At 49.6% G+C, this 18,501-nt stretch overlaps 3 protein-coding genes across 3 annotated transcripts in view; 1 reads left to right on the top strand and 2 right to left on the bottom strand.

The window, feature by feature from the left end:
* LOC119092351 (transcriptional adapter 3) overlaps nt 1-4,290 on the bottom strand; it is a 4,575-nt gene extending 285 nt beyond the window's left edge. The window contains exons 1-6 of the mRNA XM_037215315.1: nt 4,249-4,290; nt 2,578-2,745; nt 1,946-2,109; nt 1,652-1,780; nt 1,154-1,294; nt 181-353 (exon numbers count right to left, since the gene is read on the bottom strand). Of these exons, the coding sequence (XP_037071210.1) occupies nt 181-353; nt 1,154-1,294; nt 1,652-1,780; nt 1,946-2,109; nt 2,578-2,737 (767 nt within the window). The 5' untranslated portion in view covers nt 2,738-2,745; nt 4,249-4,290. The remainder of the gene's footprint in view (nt 1-180; nt 354-1,153; nt 1,295-1,651; nt 1,781-1,945; nt 2,110-2,577; nt 2,746-4,248) is intronic.
* Nucleotides 4,291-4,652: 362 nt separating this feature from the next.
* Nucleotides 4,653-14,189, top strand: LOC119092633 (transmembrane protein 258-like). Its single transcript, XM_037215596.1, has 4 exons — nt 4,653-4,737; nt 11,301-11,420; nt 12,703-12,822; nt 14,027-14,189. Exons 1-3 carry the CDS (start codon nt 4,735-4,737, stop codon nt 12,820-12,822), a joined length of 243 nt encoding a protein of 80 aa, XP_037071491.1. The 5' UTR covers nt 4,653-4,734; the 3' UTR covers nt 14,027-14,189.
* LOC119092632 (beta-glucuronidase) lies at nt 6,443-8,753 on the bottom strand. The gene has a single exon (XM_037215595.1). It carries the CDS (start codon nt 8,721-8,723, stop codon nt 6,729-6,731), a length of 1,995 nt encoding a protein of 664 aa, XP_037071490.1. The 5' UTR covers nt 8,724-8,753; the 3' UTR covers nt 6,443-6,728.
* Nucleotides 14,190-18,501: the final 4,312 nt, after the last annotated feature.

Here is an 18,501-nt window from a genome sequence, read left to right as displayed (position 1 = left end):
CGCACACGGCGTTCAAAGCCGCGAGCCACACGCCAAGTGCCCACATCCTCCCAGAGTACAGCTGCCGGTAGACAGCTGCGCGGTATTGCAGCCAAGCGCGGCAACGGAACGGACGCCAGCAGACCCAGCTCCCCCCTCCCGCGCCGGTCGAGACCTGAGGAGTCGTCCAGCCAACGGCACCTTTTTATTTTGGCCTTGGCCTTGGTCTGCGTCTTGTTCTCGTCCTCGGAGTCGGAGTCACCGTCGTCCTGTCCGTCCTCCTCGGCCCACTTGAGCGTGTAGTGCTTGCCGAGTGGGGGCACCGTCAGGCACTCGTCCATGTCCTCCCGGTCGGCACTCAGCCGCTCCAGCATCTGCGCGCGACAAACGGCGTCACACGGCGGCCGCCGCGCATGGTCGGCCGCAGTACACGGCGTCAGACACCGTCAGCTGCATGCCGGAGGGCCGGAGTGGAACGAGGGGAGCCATCAGCTACGGGATGACCATGGAATAAGAGACGTTCCTGCATGAATTCCGTTGTGACCAAAAGGAAAACTCCACATCTGTATGGGGTTTGAAATGAAACAGACATTTTTAGGACCATTCCGTGCAGTTCACAGCTCTGTCCTCTTCAAGACCTGAAACCCTCCAATTCATGGACTTCACGACCGCCCGCTAAGGCCACTTTTGAAGCCTCTGCCCCTGAAGGTCATTTCAAGGTCATTCAGATATGCATGCCACCATATCAACGTCATTGAAATCCTGCCACCCAATCGGACATGCGGCGTTCAAGCCCATGAACAACATTTTCGTCGAGCCGTTTAGATCTGGCGTCCGTGATCACGAAGTACTCGATGTGAAAACTACCCTGACAATTGCGCATGGCTAGCTTGGTAGGTCCTGAACGGCATACAAACGTTCCATGGTGCAATCAAACAATAACATATTGAGGAACATATTCATAAACTAGAAATTTGTTTAGTCTGGAGCTGAGCTTTTTACCGAAAATTAAACAAATAGTTTAAATTCAGCTTATTTCATCATCTATCATACTTACTTCCATATCTTCAAATGCGGAACATTCCCTTCAAACGTTTTACTCCAAAACACCTGTACTCCAAAACACCTGTCCCAGGCAAGGTCGGTAGGCTATGACGAGGATTCGAGTACCCACCTCCACGTCCTTTGTCGTGATGGGGCCGCAGTACTGCTCCATCGCCGCCCAGAACTTGTCAGGGATGTCGTTTTTCACCACGGGCGACGGCATAGTGGGATCGGCCTTGATTTGCGGCAGGATGTCCTCCGAGTTGTAGGCCTGTAGACGTGTCAACAACACTGCATGGAAACGCCATCTCGACAGCTCGTGAACCAGTGCGTTGGACGCTTGGATGGGCACCGACGTTCAGACCTGGGCACCACTTCGTTCAATGCACCACAGCGTGACTTTCCTGCAAGTCCCAAAACTGAACTTGCGATCTGGAATTCGTGCAGTTTGATGAAAGCCGTCGAGCAATGCGCTTCAACATCGCTGCAGTCGCCTAGTAGTGTTGATGGCCGTGAATCGAACTATACGAAGAATGCAGTCTCACAAGAACTGCCTCCGACGCGTTCCGGAGCCGTCAATGCGATGGTGCGGTTGTGCGGACGGCAGACACCGTACAACGCCACTCACCCCGGACGGGACCCGGACCCTGGGCGGCTTGATCGGGGTAACTTCCTTCGCCCTCCCGAAGGAGTCCTTGAACTTCTTGACGGGCCGCTCGCCGCTTCTGGCTACCTTCCCCGGAGAGCCCGGCCCGGCCTGAAGAGCGGCGGCGCCCCGTCAGCGCTGACGCCCCCGTCACGTCACTGACGTCACGTGCAGCGCCTCGTCGCGGACGGACACCGGCACGCACGACATCACGCGACTGGAAGTGATCCGTCCACACAAACATGACATAGTGGGAGCAACTGGAACGCGACGTACCGCGGTCGGCGGCCGGCCGCGTCGCTTGTCCATGCCGTTGATGAGCTTGATCTCGGCGCTGACCGTCTTCCGGCGGATGGTGGCGGCGGACAGCAGGGCCTCCAGCTCCAGCTGTATCCGGTCCACGTCCTCCATTGTGACGGTGCCGTCCGGCCGAGACACCACTGACGGCCGACAGAGGTCAGCGGCTGTGCAGTCAACATACTACCAATGCCACCTGCCTCTATGCCTTTTATGCTAGGAAACGTGACGCACGTCGCCGCCCACCCCTTTATGGAGGTCAGTCACAACCAGTGCCTGCAGAGGTCATAAGACACTGAAGGGAGCATGCTCAACTGGGGATTGAGCATGGAACCCCATCCCCCATATGGGAGCCAATGGTGCTAACCACTCAGCCATTATGCCCTGCCAAGTTGAGTGTGATTCTTTTTTATAGAAGACCTGCTACACCAATAAAGAACTGTCATCCAAGTCTGGAAATCATGACTCAAGGCACAAAAAAGACAACATACAGTTTTGCACAATATGTCCTACAAACAACTACACCCTGAGGAAATTTACATGCCATGCCTCACAGCAAACAAGTTGGAGACAGTTGATTTATGTTAACACATCTGCTTGCTTCACATTACCTGCAGCATATCTGGGGAGGGAATGCTCATGGTCTATGGCCAATATATCTGACAAGCTGAGAGCACAATGGTCTAGTTTAATGCTGGACTCATTGTCATCCTTCAGCTTGCTATGTTCTTTTCCTTTTGCAGTCTTTTGATGTTTGGGCTTAGGTGCCATTCTGTGTACTGAAATGACAGAAATAAATGTATATGGTAAACACAATGAAGTATTAACTGAGACATTTTCTAAAATATTTGTGGCAAAGTTTACAGAGACATATTTATGCCAACTTGGTTGAAATGTGAGGTACAGACAAGACACTGTATTAGGACAATCCACAGTGCATGTCATTCTGTCTTGACAATCTTAATACATGCACTCACTTTGCAGTAACATATCTGGAACATGATTACATAGGAAAAACCAAAGGTGGCCAAACATTAGGTGTTGTGTTATCTTTTTTGGAAACCACATTTCTGTACCACTCAGTAATTTCAAAACATCAACAGGACTGTGCAGATAGCATCAGTTCATCAGCTAAAAACTAAACAGCTGACAATTTACAATTGACATTAACCAGACATCTGACAACCAAGCACAAATGCTGACAAAAGTTGTTCAGAAATGATACAAAAAACAATGCACTGCATCCATTATAGCATGACTGAGGAGTCATGAAGAGGTGACAAAAATTAGGATGAGTTTTATCCTGGCCATATGATAATAAATGCTTGTCTCTATATACTGATTCATGCAAGGCCTGTGGTATACTACATTTCATCTGTAATAGTTGCCATCTGTCATTGATGACCAAAATCCTTACCCACAAAGGCCCAAGGCATGCATACACCTAAATCATAGCTCAACCTAATCCCCAATTCACCTAATATATTTGCAAAACTATCATGAAAAAATGAGTTTAGGATTTGATTACTTCTACTCCATGGTGTGAAAAACATTATCTTCTGCTATGACTGATCCACAAGGCTGTAATAGGCATTACAAATGATGCAATGTGAACACTTTAGTGACTTCAACAGCAACATAAGGCCTTGCAGGCCTGAATTAATTTTTCATAGATATCTGAATTAAAATAAACATAAGACAAACATACTAAGGAATAGGGCTTAGTTCCAACAACATTGACCAAATTTTTGCTGTGTGCAAGTATTTCAACTGACTTTAACCGACTTAAACTTTGATTCACTGAGAGTAAGTTGTTCAGTGCATCTGCGAGGAACATTACACACATACAAAATACAGTAGTAGTAGCCTTATTCCCTGGAGAAAAACCAAGAGAACTGAGATACAGATGGGTTGATATTTTCGCAACACACCTTTATCAAAACGACAGCAGAAGACTGTTCACCATTTACTTATATTTATGTATCATTTGACTGAGCGGACTTACGTCAAGCTGCAAATGTCTTTCTCCTGCCACTTTACACCATAAAAACTGATAAGATGTGCAGGATGGTGTAAAATCGCAAAATATATCATAGAACATTCACATTGGATTCATCCTTGATAATTGCCCGACTGGACGGGCAGGCTTCCCAGTTCCCGACACCCTCACACAGAAATCACAGACAAGCATCAAAACGTGCATTGTACAACAGCGTACAATTTCCCCGCATTTTTGGACCCGTAGGTCACAAAATTATCAAGACCCAACGTCTCCAACGCACATTCAAATCCAAAAACCCCCTGCTCCTGCGCGGCTTCTGGCGCAGTCTACGCCATCAGCTGATGAGGGATACCCTACAATCTGTAGTTGTGAAACGTTTTCAGCTGATGCTTCTGATTATTTTGAGGGGAATGTTGTAAAGTATGACTAATTTTGACTTAAGCATTTCAAAACTCATCTTAGCATACAGAAATGAATTCAAATAAATTTATTCATCAGTTTTTATTAAATTTGTAGAGATTTAGTGACAAAATGTACCATTAAGCAGCCCACAGCAGCATATATCTGGGTGTTTACAATCTACGACAGCTAACTATATTTTAAGCCACCGAAGCTTTGCGTAATACGTTTGTGGCGCAAATGAGACATGTTCTTGCGAGCCGAAACTGTCTACGTGTTCAATAGGCACGCCGGACGCACCAGACACGTTGAAGGCTTACGGCGGTGGTTTGGCGTACTGTTTGGTGTTGTCTATTAACTGATAAATATGGTGAGTTCATAAGTGTTATTTTTAAGGCTTCAGGCAATAACCATCGCAGCTACATTCATTGCGGAAAGTCACGACACACGAACAGAAGGGGCGCATAGCCTCGGTTATGTCGGCATCTCTGGCCGTAAATTTTAGATCCAGTATGCATTATTGTGAAAATGGCTCTCAAAACCCTTGAGAAAGCTAATAGGCTAGGCAATGTGTGCATTATAGGTTACCGGACCGTGTGCATGTTAGGTGTGCATGTTAGGTTATCGGACCGGGAGCCTGACGAGACCGGGACCTACAGGCCTGGTGGCCTTTTACAATTCCCGATCACCATAAGGTAAGGTAAGGTAAGGTATTATCTGTGAAGCAATTGATCAATATTAAATCCTCTCATGCATTTGTACCTTAATATTTAATTTTGCACTTTTGACTGCAGTCATAAACTTAAAGGAGAGCTAATCATTAAACTGCAAAATTGAAAAAATTGGTTTGTAGTGTGTTGAAAATTTGATAATGATGGTATAAGCAATTCCAATGGCTTTGAGCATTGGCTTTTGCAGTTTTGCAGAGCATTGGCTTTGGGCTTTTGGCTTTTGTCACAACATGTGGGGGCTTTTATCTGCTCTTGTTTGTACCATTCTCAATGGCTGTGATGGACTTTTGCAGATTTAGTTTGTATGATTGGAAAAATGACTTTCAAAGGCATTGAGAAGGCTAACTGTCTGGGGATTCTGAAATTAAACTTTTATATTTATTGATAGCAGTTCATTGACAGGTGCTGATTTGTGCAGGTTTGTCACACTACATGTATGCAGTCCTGTTGCAACACCTTGACTTGTGATCTCAACCAAACATCAGAAATGTCTTGTTGGTTTGTGAGCTCTGCATAATTATGCCCATGCCACTATGCATCAACTATTGGTCACAGAACCTGGAAGTGCTGGAGGCAAGCATGGGTTTGCTTCAGAGGTGGGAAGGCTGCCCTTCTGCTCCATCATGCTTTCACCATCTGTGGTGGTTGTAGTAATATGGATGGGGAAGCTATACTGCCTCCAAAGATTAGGAAACATTCTTCCTATGTTCATCCAGCGAAGCAGGCCACCATGCCTATATTGAAGTATGCCAATTACTCATTTCAGAATACACTCTTTCCAAACATTTATGACCCACTTTAGCATGCCTATATGCCAAGCAAAAGCTTCTATATGTTGATACATATTTTGTAAAGCTCATACATTCTGTGTCTTGCCCACATTTAAAATACTGATGTCATGGTAGTGTGCTGAACATGGGCTGCAATGCCCAGTGTGCAGTCATAATGCTAGAAGATAGCACTATGTGCAATGAACATTTCTTTCACCTTTTCTCTATTTAAATCTAGACAGTAGACACCATGTGAGTAGCCTGAAGTTTAGCCAGCCAGTAACATGCTGTGATGCAAATAGCAAGTGTTCTGTGCTTTATTTTCAGGTTGATAAGTCCAGGCTATCAGGACACTTGATGCAGTGTGTTCTTGACCAGTACTTAGACATGTACCATTTCTGATTTACATATGTTGTGTCAAATAATACTACTGAAGCAATTGGACCTGCCCCTTACATGGCTATCCATTACAAAATCAACTGCTCTTGATGTCAAGTTCCAAAACTGCTTGTTTGGAAAATTTCAGATCCAGTAATCAAGATCAAAGGCTTTACCATTGCTTTAAAAACAGGTCTGAAAGCTTCATTCCATTGTGTATTGGCAAAATGATGCACATACATGCACACAAACACATGATAAGCACCCCTTCAACTGATGCCTTACTACACTTGTCTTACACACTGGATGCTTCAGGTAATCAGATGGTTATAGAGCATTACAGGTCTGTCATTGTCAGCAATATCATACACTTGAAGGTGGCTAGATGATTGGAATCAACAAAGCCAGGAGACAGTGGGGCTCCAACCAGGTAGCAGCACCACTACCCATGCGCCCGTGCGCGCCCCCTCGTCGCCAGCCTACTAGGGCGCCGGGCACTGGTCGTCGTCCAGCGCCGTGTAGCTCTCAGAGAACATGAGGTCGGCGGGCAGCGGCAGGTCGGGCCAGTCGGTCAGCCGCGCCAGGCCCCAGTAGCGCGAGCGCAGCAGGTGCGCCGCCATCTTGGGCTGCCGCTGCCGCGTGAAGATGCCCTTGCGGTTGCCAACCACGCGCGTCGTGTCCTGCTTGGTCATGAAGTCGGCGAAGTTCCAGATCATCTCGCCGGCGAACCAGCCCCGCGCGCGCATCGCCTCGAACGCGTGGAAGTTGCGCGCCATCAGCTGCGTCTGGTACTCCTCGGAGAAGACGAAAGTGGGCTCTTCGTGCAGGCCGGCCACCGTGTCGGCGCCGTACTCGGAGTTGATCACCGGCTTGTGGAACGTTTCGTGCCAGAGCGTGAAGAAGTGCTCCGACTGCAGCTCGATGACCTCCGTGTGGCCCGTGTCCGAGTACCAGCCGAAGTAGCGGTTGGCGCAGACCACGTCAATTAGTGGCGCAATCAGCTCCGCGTCCGGGTACGTGTTGAGCACGGCCGTGATCGGCCGGGTGCCGTCCAGGGTGCGCGCGTAGTTCACGAGGCGCGTGTAGTAAGGCACGGCCTCGGGCTGGCTGGTCTTGGCCTCGTTGCTCAGCGACCAGATGAAGACGGACGGCCGGTTCTTGTCGCGCCGAATCATGCCGTCGAGCGCGGCGAGGTGCTCGTTCAGCAGGCGGTCGTCGCCCGCGGTGGCAGAGTAGTCGAGCGACACGGCCGGCGTCTCGTCGATGACCAGGATGCCGCGCGCGTCCGCCGCGTCCATGATCTCCTCCGCGTACGGGTAGTGCGACGTGCGGAAGCAGTTGGCGCCCACCCACTCGATCAGGTTGAAATCCTTGACGATGAGCGGCAGGTCGAGGCCCTTGCCGCGTAGGTCGCTGTCCTCGTGCATGCCGAAGCCGCGGATGTAGACGGGCCGGCCGTTGACGGCCAGCGTCGTGGCGTTCCAGCTGAACTGGCGGATGCCGAACTTCTGGCGATAGACGTCGCGCGCGCCGGACGCCGCCGCCATGCGCACCTCCAGCGTGTACTGGCGGCCGGGCTGGGCGTCCATCAGGTACGGCCACCACAGCTGCGGCGCCGTCACGCTGATGGAGCCGGTGGAGCCGGCGGCCTCGGCCATCACGCTACCGTCGGGCGTCGCCAGGCTGACCTCAATGGTGGCGCTGTCGTCGGACAGCCGCGAGCTGGTGCTGACGTGGTACTTGACCGTGGCGCTGCCGTCGTTCTCCAGCGTCGTCGTCACGACCACGTCGTCGATGAACGTCGGCGGCGTCGTGTACAGCACCACCGGCCGGTGGATGCCGGCGTAGTTGAAGAAGTCGAAGTTGTACTCGAGCGTGGCATAGCCGGCTGGGTACACATAGTTGGTGTTGTTGTCCTTGTACACGGTGCGACCCTGCGGCACGGTGACGTCCGTCAGTGTGTTGTTGACGGCGACGGTGACGAGGTTGGCCTGGCCGGGCTGGAGGCGGTCCGTGACGTCGGCGGCGAACGGCAGGTGGCCGCCGCTGTGCGTGACCACCAGCGCTCCGTTCACGTACACGCTGGCCGTGTAGTGCGCGCTGCCGACACGCAGCACGGCGCGCTGGCCGGCCCACGAGCGTGGCACCCACGCCTCGGTCGAGTACCACGCCCAGCCTAGGTGGTCGCGCACGCTCGCGTGCTCGGTGATGTCGTTGTAGCTGGACGGCACGGGCATCGGCAACACGGCGCCGGAGGCGGCCAGCGGCGCCGCGAACCAGCGCTCGCGGAAGCCGCGCTCCGGGTCGGCGCGTGGCGCCAGCCGAAACTGCCAGACGCCGTCCAGGGAGCGGAGCTCGCGGTACTCGCTGTCCTGCGGCTGCAGCGACGCGAACACGCCGTCGTCGGCGAGCCGGGCCCGCTTCGGCCGGTCGGCCGAGGCCGTCACCAGCACCGCCAACAGCAGGCTCCACTTCATCGGGGAGAACGGCGGGCGTGACAGGCAGCCGGCGACCCCACCGCGGTAATGCGACACGCGATAGGCGCCGCCCGCCGCCGCGCAGGCCTCGGCTAGAGGTGGGCCGCCCGCCGCGGTACTTGACGCCCGGTACTGGGACTGGCGTGCCCCGGGCTTATCTGCCTGGGACGTGATTTGTTCAGCCCGGCGCGGCCGACTCGGCCGCGGGTAGTTTCATCTCGCTGGCCCATTGATGATGCCATGTTTTGCGTTATGCGTCTGTCTGCGACCACTTCGTCAGTCATTAAAGCAGACAAATGCTGTCTAGTCCAGCCTTGCTTCGATAAAAGATGAATGTGTTCCATCGGATGGCCGTTTTCGCTCTTGCATAACTGCGTTGTTTGAGACGTCACCGATGTCCATCTCTTCTTTATCGGGCATTGCACGAGCCCGTGTCTTTGTCCGATTGTAAAAGAGGGCATCCACTTGAGTTCGCTTCTTCGTCTGTTTTTTCATGTTTGCTTGTCGGTAAAAACAATGATGTAATGCGCTTTTACCCGACATTGACCTGGCTCCTCAGTGGCACACCATCGACCCGGGGGGGGGGGGGGGCAGAACTGATCCTCATTATCTCGAGAACGACTGTACCGAATCCAAAAATTCGAATCACATTGAATAGCGCCGTAGCGTGCCGTCTCAGACCACACAACAAAGTTAAGTTTAAGGGTGTATTAAGGACGCAGGTTAAGATCAAATTATTAAATTTCTATTTGGAATATCTGAACCCTCCCACAGCGCATGCCATTTCGAAGCGTACCTCATGCTGTGAAATATCGCGTCCTGATCAAACGCGCTACATAGGAAGGTGTCCAATGTTACGCACGCTGTACCAGGCGTAGAGTTAAGGTCATGTGCCGTGAAATGAGAGCTGAAAACTTGGTGTATATGTCTGTTTTGCTCTCTTTATTTCCGCCATAGATATGCCACGCACGCTTCACCCAAACACACACCATCTACAGAACTGAATGTAGCTTACTGTGACCCATCTCAAACGGCACATCGAGTGTCGCGCACTTAGAGCTGATTGGAATCGCCTGCGCACGTCACACTCGCGGACAGCGATGCCGTGCCGCTCACATACATAGCTGGCACATTGGCGGCGCGCTGTCTTCTGTGGCGGCCGACTTTTGCGGCGCTTGTAGTCGGGATGGCCAATCAGCTCCGTTACGCCAGCCGCGCAGCGATCCTTTGATCCGCGGGTCTGGGCTCACCTGGCCACGGGCAACATGCGCCACGAGGCATTTAAAGCCATAATTCAGTCATTGTTACAGGTAACTACTTGAAACTTGTGACAGGTATCCTTCGTAGTCATATCTAGAACACCTGTTTTCAGGTTTGCATCATGTTGAGTGTGAAACAAAAGAAGTGGAGTATGCTTTTTATCAGTATGTTTGTTATTTCACTTTGCAATATTTCAGTGTGCAATATTGAAACAACACAAGACAGATTAATGATAGAATGATTGGGTCATGTTCTCTGTTTAAGATGTCAAATATGTTTTTTCGTTCGGCTTCTGTGTTAACTTGTTTACGATTATGCGATTTTGTTAAAAATTGGTATACATAACGTTACTCTGACGTCGCTCATTTTGATATGTTGTCCCAGGACGTTTTTGAATTATTGTCAATATTGGACCCGGGGGGCGGACAAATTCGAACCCCCTCCGGTCAGTACCGGATTTTAAAAGCTGACCTGACATGCCTTTACCCTTAAGATAACCAGGGTATGTTACTCCCATTGGCAGACTGCCAGCACTCAGCAATGGTTTGCAATGGGGCATTGGCAGGCATTGTCGTAGATGTTGATAATCATTGGTATGATGCGAGAGTGCTTAGCTCTCACGGTGGAATGATTGTTCGCACAACACACCAGACGAGGCCGTTAGTCCGAACAATTATCCCATTCGTGACGCCGATTCATGTCTCAATAATTCCGTGGAATAGCTACTTACATGGGATGGTGCGACATTGCCCTCCTTCTGCCGTGACGAGGGGCATGCCTCAGCCGAGAGCAGGTCCAACAATGTGGGGAAATTGGATAAGTTGTTTGGTTGCGAGCCACAGTATGCAAGGACCCCTGGCAGTACCAAGCGTAGTCATTCCGCAATAAGTTAAGAACCATGGAAGTAACCCTATGCTCAGAATAATGAACAACGTGCTCCCAAAACTATCGAATGCGTAGTTTGTGCAGACTTTTTGTTATTACGAACTTATGTTTGCAAACGGTATCTTAACTTATGTGAAAACGCTCAGGAGCTCACTTGACTACATCTCTTCTGTCATGTGTAGATCGTGGATGATAAAGCCGCTGCACAGCGGTACACCGTTGATGTTCAAAGTCAAAATGAGGTCCTCACGATACAAACCGATTTTTTTAGGTTGTTTTGCGTAAAGCCGCGCTTCCACAGGAGCGCCCTGCTCTCTCCGAGCGGGGTTCCTGGTGGCGGAGGGCCGTCGGCTGGTGGAGAGCACGTTAGGCGGCCTGTATCGAGGCTGATGTTCCATGTACACACGTGATCAGGCGCGTGTTCGGTTTCAGTTGGACATTGAGCAGATGAGCCGGTTCGTGTCGCCGGTGAACCCCTCCATATACCCGCACCTGACGGCGCTCCTGCTCGGCATCGGCATCTTCTATATGGCCTGGTTCTTCGTGTACGAGGTAGGGCGCGTTCCGTGGGGCGTCCCCACTCCCCCTGATCGCACATGCCCGCGTTGATTCTGATTTGCACCTGCGCGTGCACCCGCTCCGATACGGTTGGCGAAAACAACAGGATAGTGATTGGACATCACAAAAGGCCCTTTCAACATTATGGGACGCGGGTGGCTTATGCCATGTGTTCATGTGTTTTCACCGCGCGTGTGTTGAACGATGGTCGCGGCTCGTGTCAATGACACCACTTGTAGATGATCATTATGCCCTTTGGTCGTTGGAACTTGAACGTAGCATGTTTTGGCGTGAGTATCAGCTTGGTGTATTTTTAGGCCGCTGAGTTCATCGCCCCGCCGATACGCATCTGCTGATAACATTATAAACACAGACATAGCAATTATGAGCACGCAGATGTGCATAACCAAAATGGGGGCGCTTATATGCGTATGCGCAAGTGGTCGTGTCGCGATGTTCGTATCAAAGAAGGTCTTAAGTGCAGATGTTTATATCGTAATTGTTCGTATACGCGTATGTTCATCAAGTATCACATTGGTATCGTTGTATGTATCGCGGATGTTCGTTAAGTGTAACATTGGTATCGTCGTATGTATCGCGGATGTTCGTAAAGTGTAACATTGGTATCGTTGGTGTCGCCAATGCTCGTACATGCACGTTGGTAAGGTCAACATCAATAAGAAATCGGGTGGCGTCAGGTCACCCAGGCCTTCGTAATGCAAGTGAGACTCGTTGAATACATATCGATGTGTTGGTTTATAGCTATACACAGAGTTTCATGAAGTTATTTGACTTTTGAGTACGTACAGATTGTGTCTACCTGGCTATTATATTGGTAACGAGGAGATATGAACGACTAATTAAGAGCGTGCGACTCTCTGTGTGCGTGCTTGCGTACTTGCGTGCGTACGTGCACATCACATTTGCGTCTGCGATCATCCTTTCTACGAACATTTGCGGTTCGAACGATTGCCATGACGACATTGGCATCCCCAAACAATGGCGGTGCGAACATGTGGGCTTCGAACACGTGTGGTTACAAATCTCTGCGGTGCGAGCAATTGCAATACGTCATTGGCGATCATGAACATTTGCGCTTGCGAGCCTCTGCGGTACGAGTAAGGCGGTGCGTCCATGAGTGGTTTCGATCATGTGCGGTTGCGAACAGCTGCCGTGACATATGTCTGGTGTGCGTACTTTTGTCCGGTTACCATATCCGCCGTTGTGCGGCATGTCGCGCGAGGCGCCTGACGGGACGTGCCATGACCTGCCCCAGGTCACCAGCACCAAGCTGACCCGGGACCTGGTGAAGGAGCTAGCGCTGGCCGTGATCGCCGCCCTCTTCATGGGAGTCGGCACCGTGTTCCTGGCACTCACAGTCGGCATATACGTCTAGGTGAGGCCACGGCAGGAAACTCACCAAAGGTGCAGTAAGGGTTTCCTTGGGAGAGCTTGGGGCTCAGTGAAAGCTCTTCTCGACGAGTTTTACGAGACGAGGATAACCTCTCCCCCTGGACTACACCTTTAAAACTCGCTCAAATAGCTCTCTCATATCGATTTCTGGAATCACTGAACCATGACTCGACTCGCGACCCTTTGTGGAATGTATGTGTATCTGGTTTTTCTTCACTTATGTCCGAGATGCTTTTTTGTATTCCCAGTGAATGCCTAATATTTTGGACACCTATTAAAGTATTCTTTTGAACACGTGGTATCATAAATTCACATAGGTGGTTTAGGTCACGAAGATATGACGTCATTAGCCAAGTGCTGGGCTTGACTGCCATCGCTTCGTCCCGCTCAAATTTGATCCGTGTTTCTCTGGTTTGGATTTTTGGACGGGATGTTTATTGTTCCTAGGAGATGAGGTATCTACATTATTATGACAATTTTATATCGCGGAATAATTTTAAGTTTGGGTCACTCGGAGACGTCCAAGTGCTTCAGATTTGTATTACAGCTTATTTTTGACGCGCGTGTGCGATGGATCGGTCAGGAAACCGAAGTCGTGCTTAAAATAAAACAAATCAATACTGACTTGACTGTTGCTTGTTACATAAGGTGATGTGGTCTTAAGGTCAAAGTCTGGAAGCTTTGGTGTTCAGTATTCAACCAAACGAATCGTAATTTTTGCGTCCATTACAATTTTAATTTGTGTTGCGAGTAACTGAATTTTAATTCGAGAAACTGCGTTGTTTTTTCTGATTGCGGTGTTGAGGCTCTTTGATCATATTTGACGTATTACGAGATGTCATCACATGATTTTGATGGTTTGTAAGGTATGTTAATCGACTTAACATGATCACTCACCTGGTAGAGACCAGCGTATGGGAAATTATCTTTACCATGCCCACAATCCCGCACACAGCATTTGTTTATCTTGCCATAATTCGTTGACATGTCACGTGGAGAGTAGCCGGTCCATGCTTGTTGTGTTTTGTGTACTGTTTTATTCACACTGAGTGCGGAGACGGCTCTGAACGCATCCGTGGCTCAGCCGGGTGTTGCATCATTGGAATCATGCAGGGCAGTTCGTCACCACCTTGTTGCCTTTACCACCATCACACGCGTGTGTAATTAAGCCCATGTTGTTTTTGCAGCGCTCCTGGGGAGATGGGAACTCGGTTTTGTTTGGCGAGTCCGTTGAAGAATATTGCACACGCACGGCGGACCAAGTGATCTTCATTAAGTCAAGTCATCCACTGCATGGGATTGAGGCATCAACCTGCTGGCGATTCAAAATATACGCCGACTCGAAAGCGACATTTGTTTATCGTCGCGGCAACAGACGGCTACCTGTTGTTTTAATTTTTTTTAAAAACCGTGGTTGCTGCTCGTCGTCGGTGTGGCGACTTGGTTTATAGGTCAGCGTGCGCGCAGCCAGAGCCTTGGCAGGTGAGGGGGCACAGGGTTGACAAAGGGTGCAATCACGGTGAAACAGTGACCCCCCTCCCAAGAAATGGTGCGATATGGTCCATCACGCAGGTCAGAGAGCATGTTTTTCTGTACTATTTTTCATGTTTTCCTTCCATAATTGTTTTTAGCGGCCAGAAGCTGTGGGAAGTAAATCCTGCCAGAATTTCGTCGTCAAACTGAAGAAAGCGCGCTTTAAACGCTTGCACGAAGAAAATCGCCGGCGCTCTTCATTTTGCTATGTGATCCAGTGGACTCTTGAAACCGATAGAGCTCAGCAGCTTCGTCAGCATTTTTCTCTGGGTTCTACAGAGGTGTAAGAAACCCCGCGAATGTGATCGTAGATCGAAATGGGTAAACAACTTGCATGAACATGGCCAAACCACGTTTGGAAATGTTCAACGTTCAAGTCCCCGGGCGTCGATTTCACCGGTGCGACTTGTAGATTGATGGTAATCGCGGGTTTGCAATAACAGCACCGCGAAGAGGTGCTGGAATGTGATGAGGGAACTGGAAGAGTACGGGAATAATCTCTATTTTTGTTGTTGCTATAACTGTAAATCTGTCCAGAGGACATTCTCAAAGACGCAAAAGTAGCATACGCCCCGTCGGTTCCGGTGTGCCTTCCTATCTTTTCGGGCCTCTTCGAGTATTGTCTCTGGCCGACCGGGGACCCCTTGTCAACAGGGCCCCATTTTAGGCGCCCTTTTGGGGCACTGAGAGACGCTGGGGCCCCGACCAATGTAAATCACTGGCTCGGGCTGCGTCCCTGCTTGTGGAATATGACCTCAGGCCCATACTGGTGCGGAGTCGACTGCGCGTTATTGGTGATGTCTAACCGACACACAGATCCTGGTCGACTCAGGGGTCCCTGGTTACCATGCAAGGCCCTCAGGCTGACAGTGGAGTGTCCGGCCCTGAAAACCATGCCAGCCAAGCGTCTTCCCACTCGTCCAATCAGGCTTTGCTTGCACATAATGCTTACGCAATGCTTGCGAAGCGTCCGTATAGCGTCCAAGACCCTAACACAATGCTTGCCGAGCGTCTCTGAAAAACGAGCCTAGGTCTTAAGAAGGGCAGGATGGTGAACAGCACCGAAAGGTTTTCAAGATTCCTATTTCACTAAAAAATATAAATGTGGAACACTCCGATTAATGAGCGGGTTTGGTTGCGTGGTTATGGAGCCGTTTATTTCGTTCTGTCAGCAGCCTCACTCTTAACCGGTGAGTCTGGTTATGTGGTCGCATTATTGTTTAATTCACTTTGCCAGCAACCTTGCTCTTAACCGAGTGTGGGTGTGCGTGGTCACAGAAACGTTTAGTGTACTTTGCCAGCAGTTTTGCTCGAAATGGGTGAGTCTGATCATGTGGTCACAGTGCCGTTTAGTTCACTTTGTCATGTAGCGTAGCTGTTCAAAGGCGATGCAAATTCCACAGTGTAGTCATTGAGTAAAGTTTGTCTGAAGAAAAGTGAAGTATTTTAACTGCATAAAGGTATGGTTTAGAAGTAAATCATAATTGTAATGGTTGCAGAGTTCGAACCACCCGTTCCAGGCTCCCAGCGGCTATGACGTAAGCAGCGCCACCACAGGCCGCTGTAAGAACTACACATTCTGGACATCGCTGAAAGGGGACTCGGGTGGAAATAGCAATGGGAAAACCTGTTTGATATTCCCGGAACCAACTGGCTCATTGAGTCAATTCACCTGATCCCATAGAAGCCAGTGATCTTCGATCAGGTACCCGGCACTGGAAGCCTCACTTGCGCTGTTGCTGCTGTTAAAACACTTCTCGGCGTGTGGTCGGCATGGTATTGCCATTAATTGACTCCGATGTGATCGATTTACACGTTCTCATGGAATCCAGCGACACCAGGCCAAGCGCACGGCACTGAAAGTCATCCTTTATGTTGCTTTGCTGTTAAAACAGAACAGAAAACGCATCGATGGCATACAACTAGCCAAAGACGACTGGCGATGGTAAGTCTGCTCCACAGGATACAGTGGTTCCAGTTTCCACAGGATGCAGTGGTTCCAGTTTCCGCAGGATGCAGTGGTTCCAGTTTCCACAGAATCCAGCGGTTCCATTTTCCACATAATGCCAGGGTTCCAGTTTCCACGGAGGTACCGGGTCAGATGGCTGAAGCTGTGGGATTCTCATACATCTGCCGTGAATACAAACATTTATGAATGCTTGATCCACATGATTTCACTCTGAGTCGACTCGCTGCACTCCCAGGCTCGTCGGTTTACTTGTTTAGTCTACAACATCCCAATACTCGATGGATGGCTGGGACAGGACCGCTAATGACTATGTCAATGCAAACGGTGCGTTCGTGTGAAAGAGATCGTTAGTTTTCCGGAGGACCATCGACCTGATTCGAAAACCGACGTTGAAAAGGAAAAGTCTCTATAAGCCAAAAAGTTGCAAGGTAAAGGTAAGAGAGGCATTGGATGGGCGGCGTCGTACACTCCGAAGTCGTCGTCGTCATCGTAAAGGCTGACGCGGCTCACGTCGAGCCGCGCCGTCGGAGCCTGAACGTGGACTGATCGGCAAGGACCGTGCGTCTCCGCCCGCGTGTTCCATAAACCCACGTGGCCCACGTATGGGCCCCAGACGGTGAGGACCAATCGGCAGAGGGGCCGCTCACACCGTCGCGGAGACGCCGCTGCCGCACCGGCAGCGACGGCCCGTTTGCCGGCTAACACGGTGCGTTTTGAACGGCATCAGCAGTAATCAGACACCACAAAGGACCAAGTGCTTAGCATCATGTCTAAAAATATGTTTTCGATGGCAGACACACATTAACAGCATCACTGAATGCTGCACCTCCACAGAAGATTGGGCGAATGACACGTAACATAGATAAAGTATTCCTCTTTCATGTTACCCTGAGGATATGACATCATCAACGCGAATATTCTTAGAAGCGATGAGTTTAGGCTGCGGCTCATGTATCGTATCATCTTAATTAACAGCAAAAAGGATGGCGTAAAATCGCTGATCAATTTCGTATGTACGAAGACATACGAAAGTGACAGCCTTTCTGGCTTCAATGCGACTACGTGTCGAGCTGTTGTTTCATTACTGCAAATACCCGCATTACTATCAGGTCGCCTTAGTGCGAAATCAAATGTATTGTTTCTCGAAGAAAAAGTACCGAAAACTTTTAAACAAGTACATGACAAACATCTCCTGCGATGTGGAGGGCGTTATGAATTTTTATGTGCCGATATTTAATACCCAACTTTTCTGCGACATAGGGATCCTGCAGAAATTAACATATTGGCTTCAAAGGCTTGTTTTTGTTCTCTTGCAGGACAAGCAAGTATGCAATTACGGCATCGCAAGCACAACATTTGTTATGCGTACGTGGATGCTTTAAACTTGCCAGTAGTTTTAAAGAGAACGCACCACATTTGATTAATTAGCGCAAGGACCAGATATGATGGAATAGGCTCATTTGTAAATATTGGTACACTTGTAACTGCGAAAGGCTGCTCTAGAACACATTCTTTCACTATTTAGTAAACATGTTCCTCAATACGTCATTGTTTGATTGCGTCATAGAAGGCTTGTATGACGTCTAAGGGATTGCGAAACTGGCCTACGAAATTGTCAGCCTACAGGACGGACTGACCCACTTGTTTTACTTTAACTTCTCGAGAAGCGTCGTGCTAACGGTTGTGGCGTTTCCGTAACCCACATAACGTTCGCGCGTGTTTTGGCCATTCCTCCTGATGTCCTTGCATATTAAGCCGTGATCTTATAATGTTGACTTGCGTTCACATGCTCGCTTATGGTGCTGTTCTTAAGTTCTCAGGTCGCAAGTTTTATTTCCGTAATAACAGTTCCAATGTTCGACTGCCTGTATTATGTAGCACAAAACTTGAATTGTGTTGGAAATTCTCACTGACTGCATGGCATTGGTCGAGAGTCAATTGAAGTCCGTTGGTTCCAGAAATCGTCCTATTGCACGCCGGACACGAATAACTCTGCAATTATGTTGTCTTGGTCTTAAACGTCGCGTTGCCAATGAGGGGCAGGATTTCAGTGACATTTGTATTGCGTCATGCATACCTGGGTGACCACGAAATAGTCTGCACGAAACAGTCTTCACGACTTCGCGGGCGTCTAACTCTAACTCGGAGACAAGGGTTTCA

The sequence above is a fragment of the Pollicipes pollicipes genome, unplaced genomic scaffold (genome assembly GCF_011947565.3).
Source record: "Pollicipes pollicipes isolate AB1234 unplaced genomic scaffold, Ppol_2.1 Scaffold_3447;HRSCAF=4054_pilon_pilon_pilon, whole genome shotgun sequence".
Lineage (NCBI taxonomy): Eukaryota > Metazoa > Arthropoda > Thecostraca > Pollicipedomorpha > Pollicipedidae > Pollicipes > Pollicipes pollicipes.
This window is presented reverse-complemented; position numbering and strand designations above follow the sequence as displayed.

Bases quoted from the DNA above. Each gene is read 5' to 3' on its own strand.
- LOC119092633 (XM_037215596.1), top strand. The intron at 11,421-12,702 runs GTAGGGCGCGTT...GACCTGCCCCAG, and splicing joins CCTGGTTCTTCGTGTACGAG to GTCACCAGCACCAAGCTGAC.
- LOC119092632 (XM_037215595.1), bottom strand. From the start codon at position 8,723: ATGAAGTGGAGCCTGCTGTTGGCGGTGCTGGTGACGGCCTCGGCCGAC.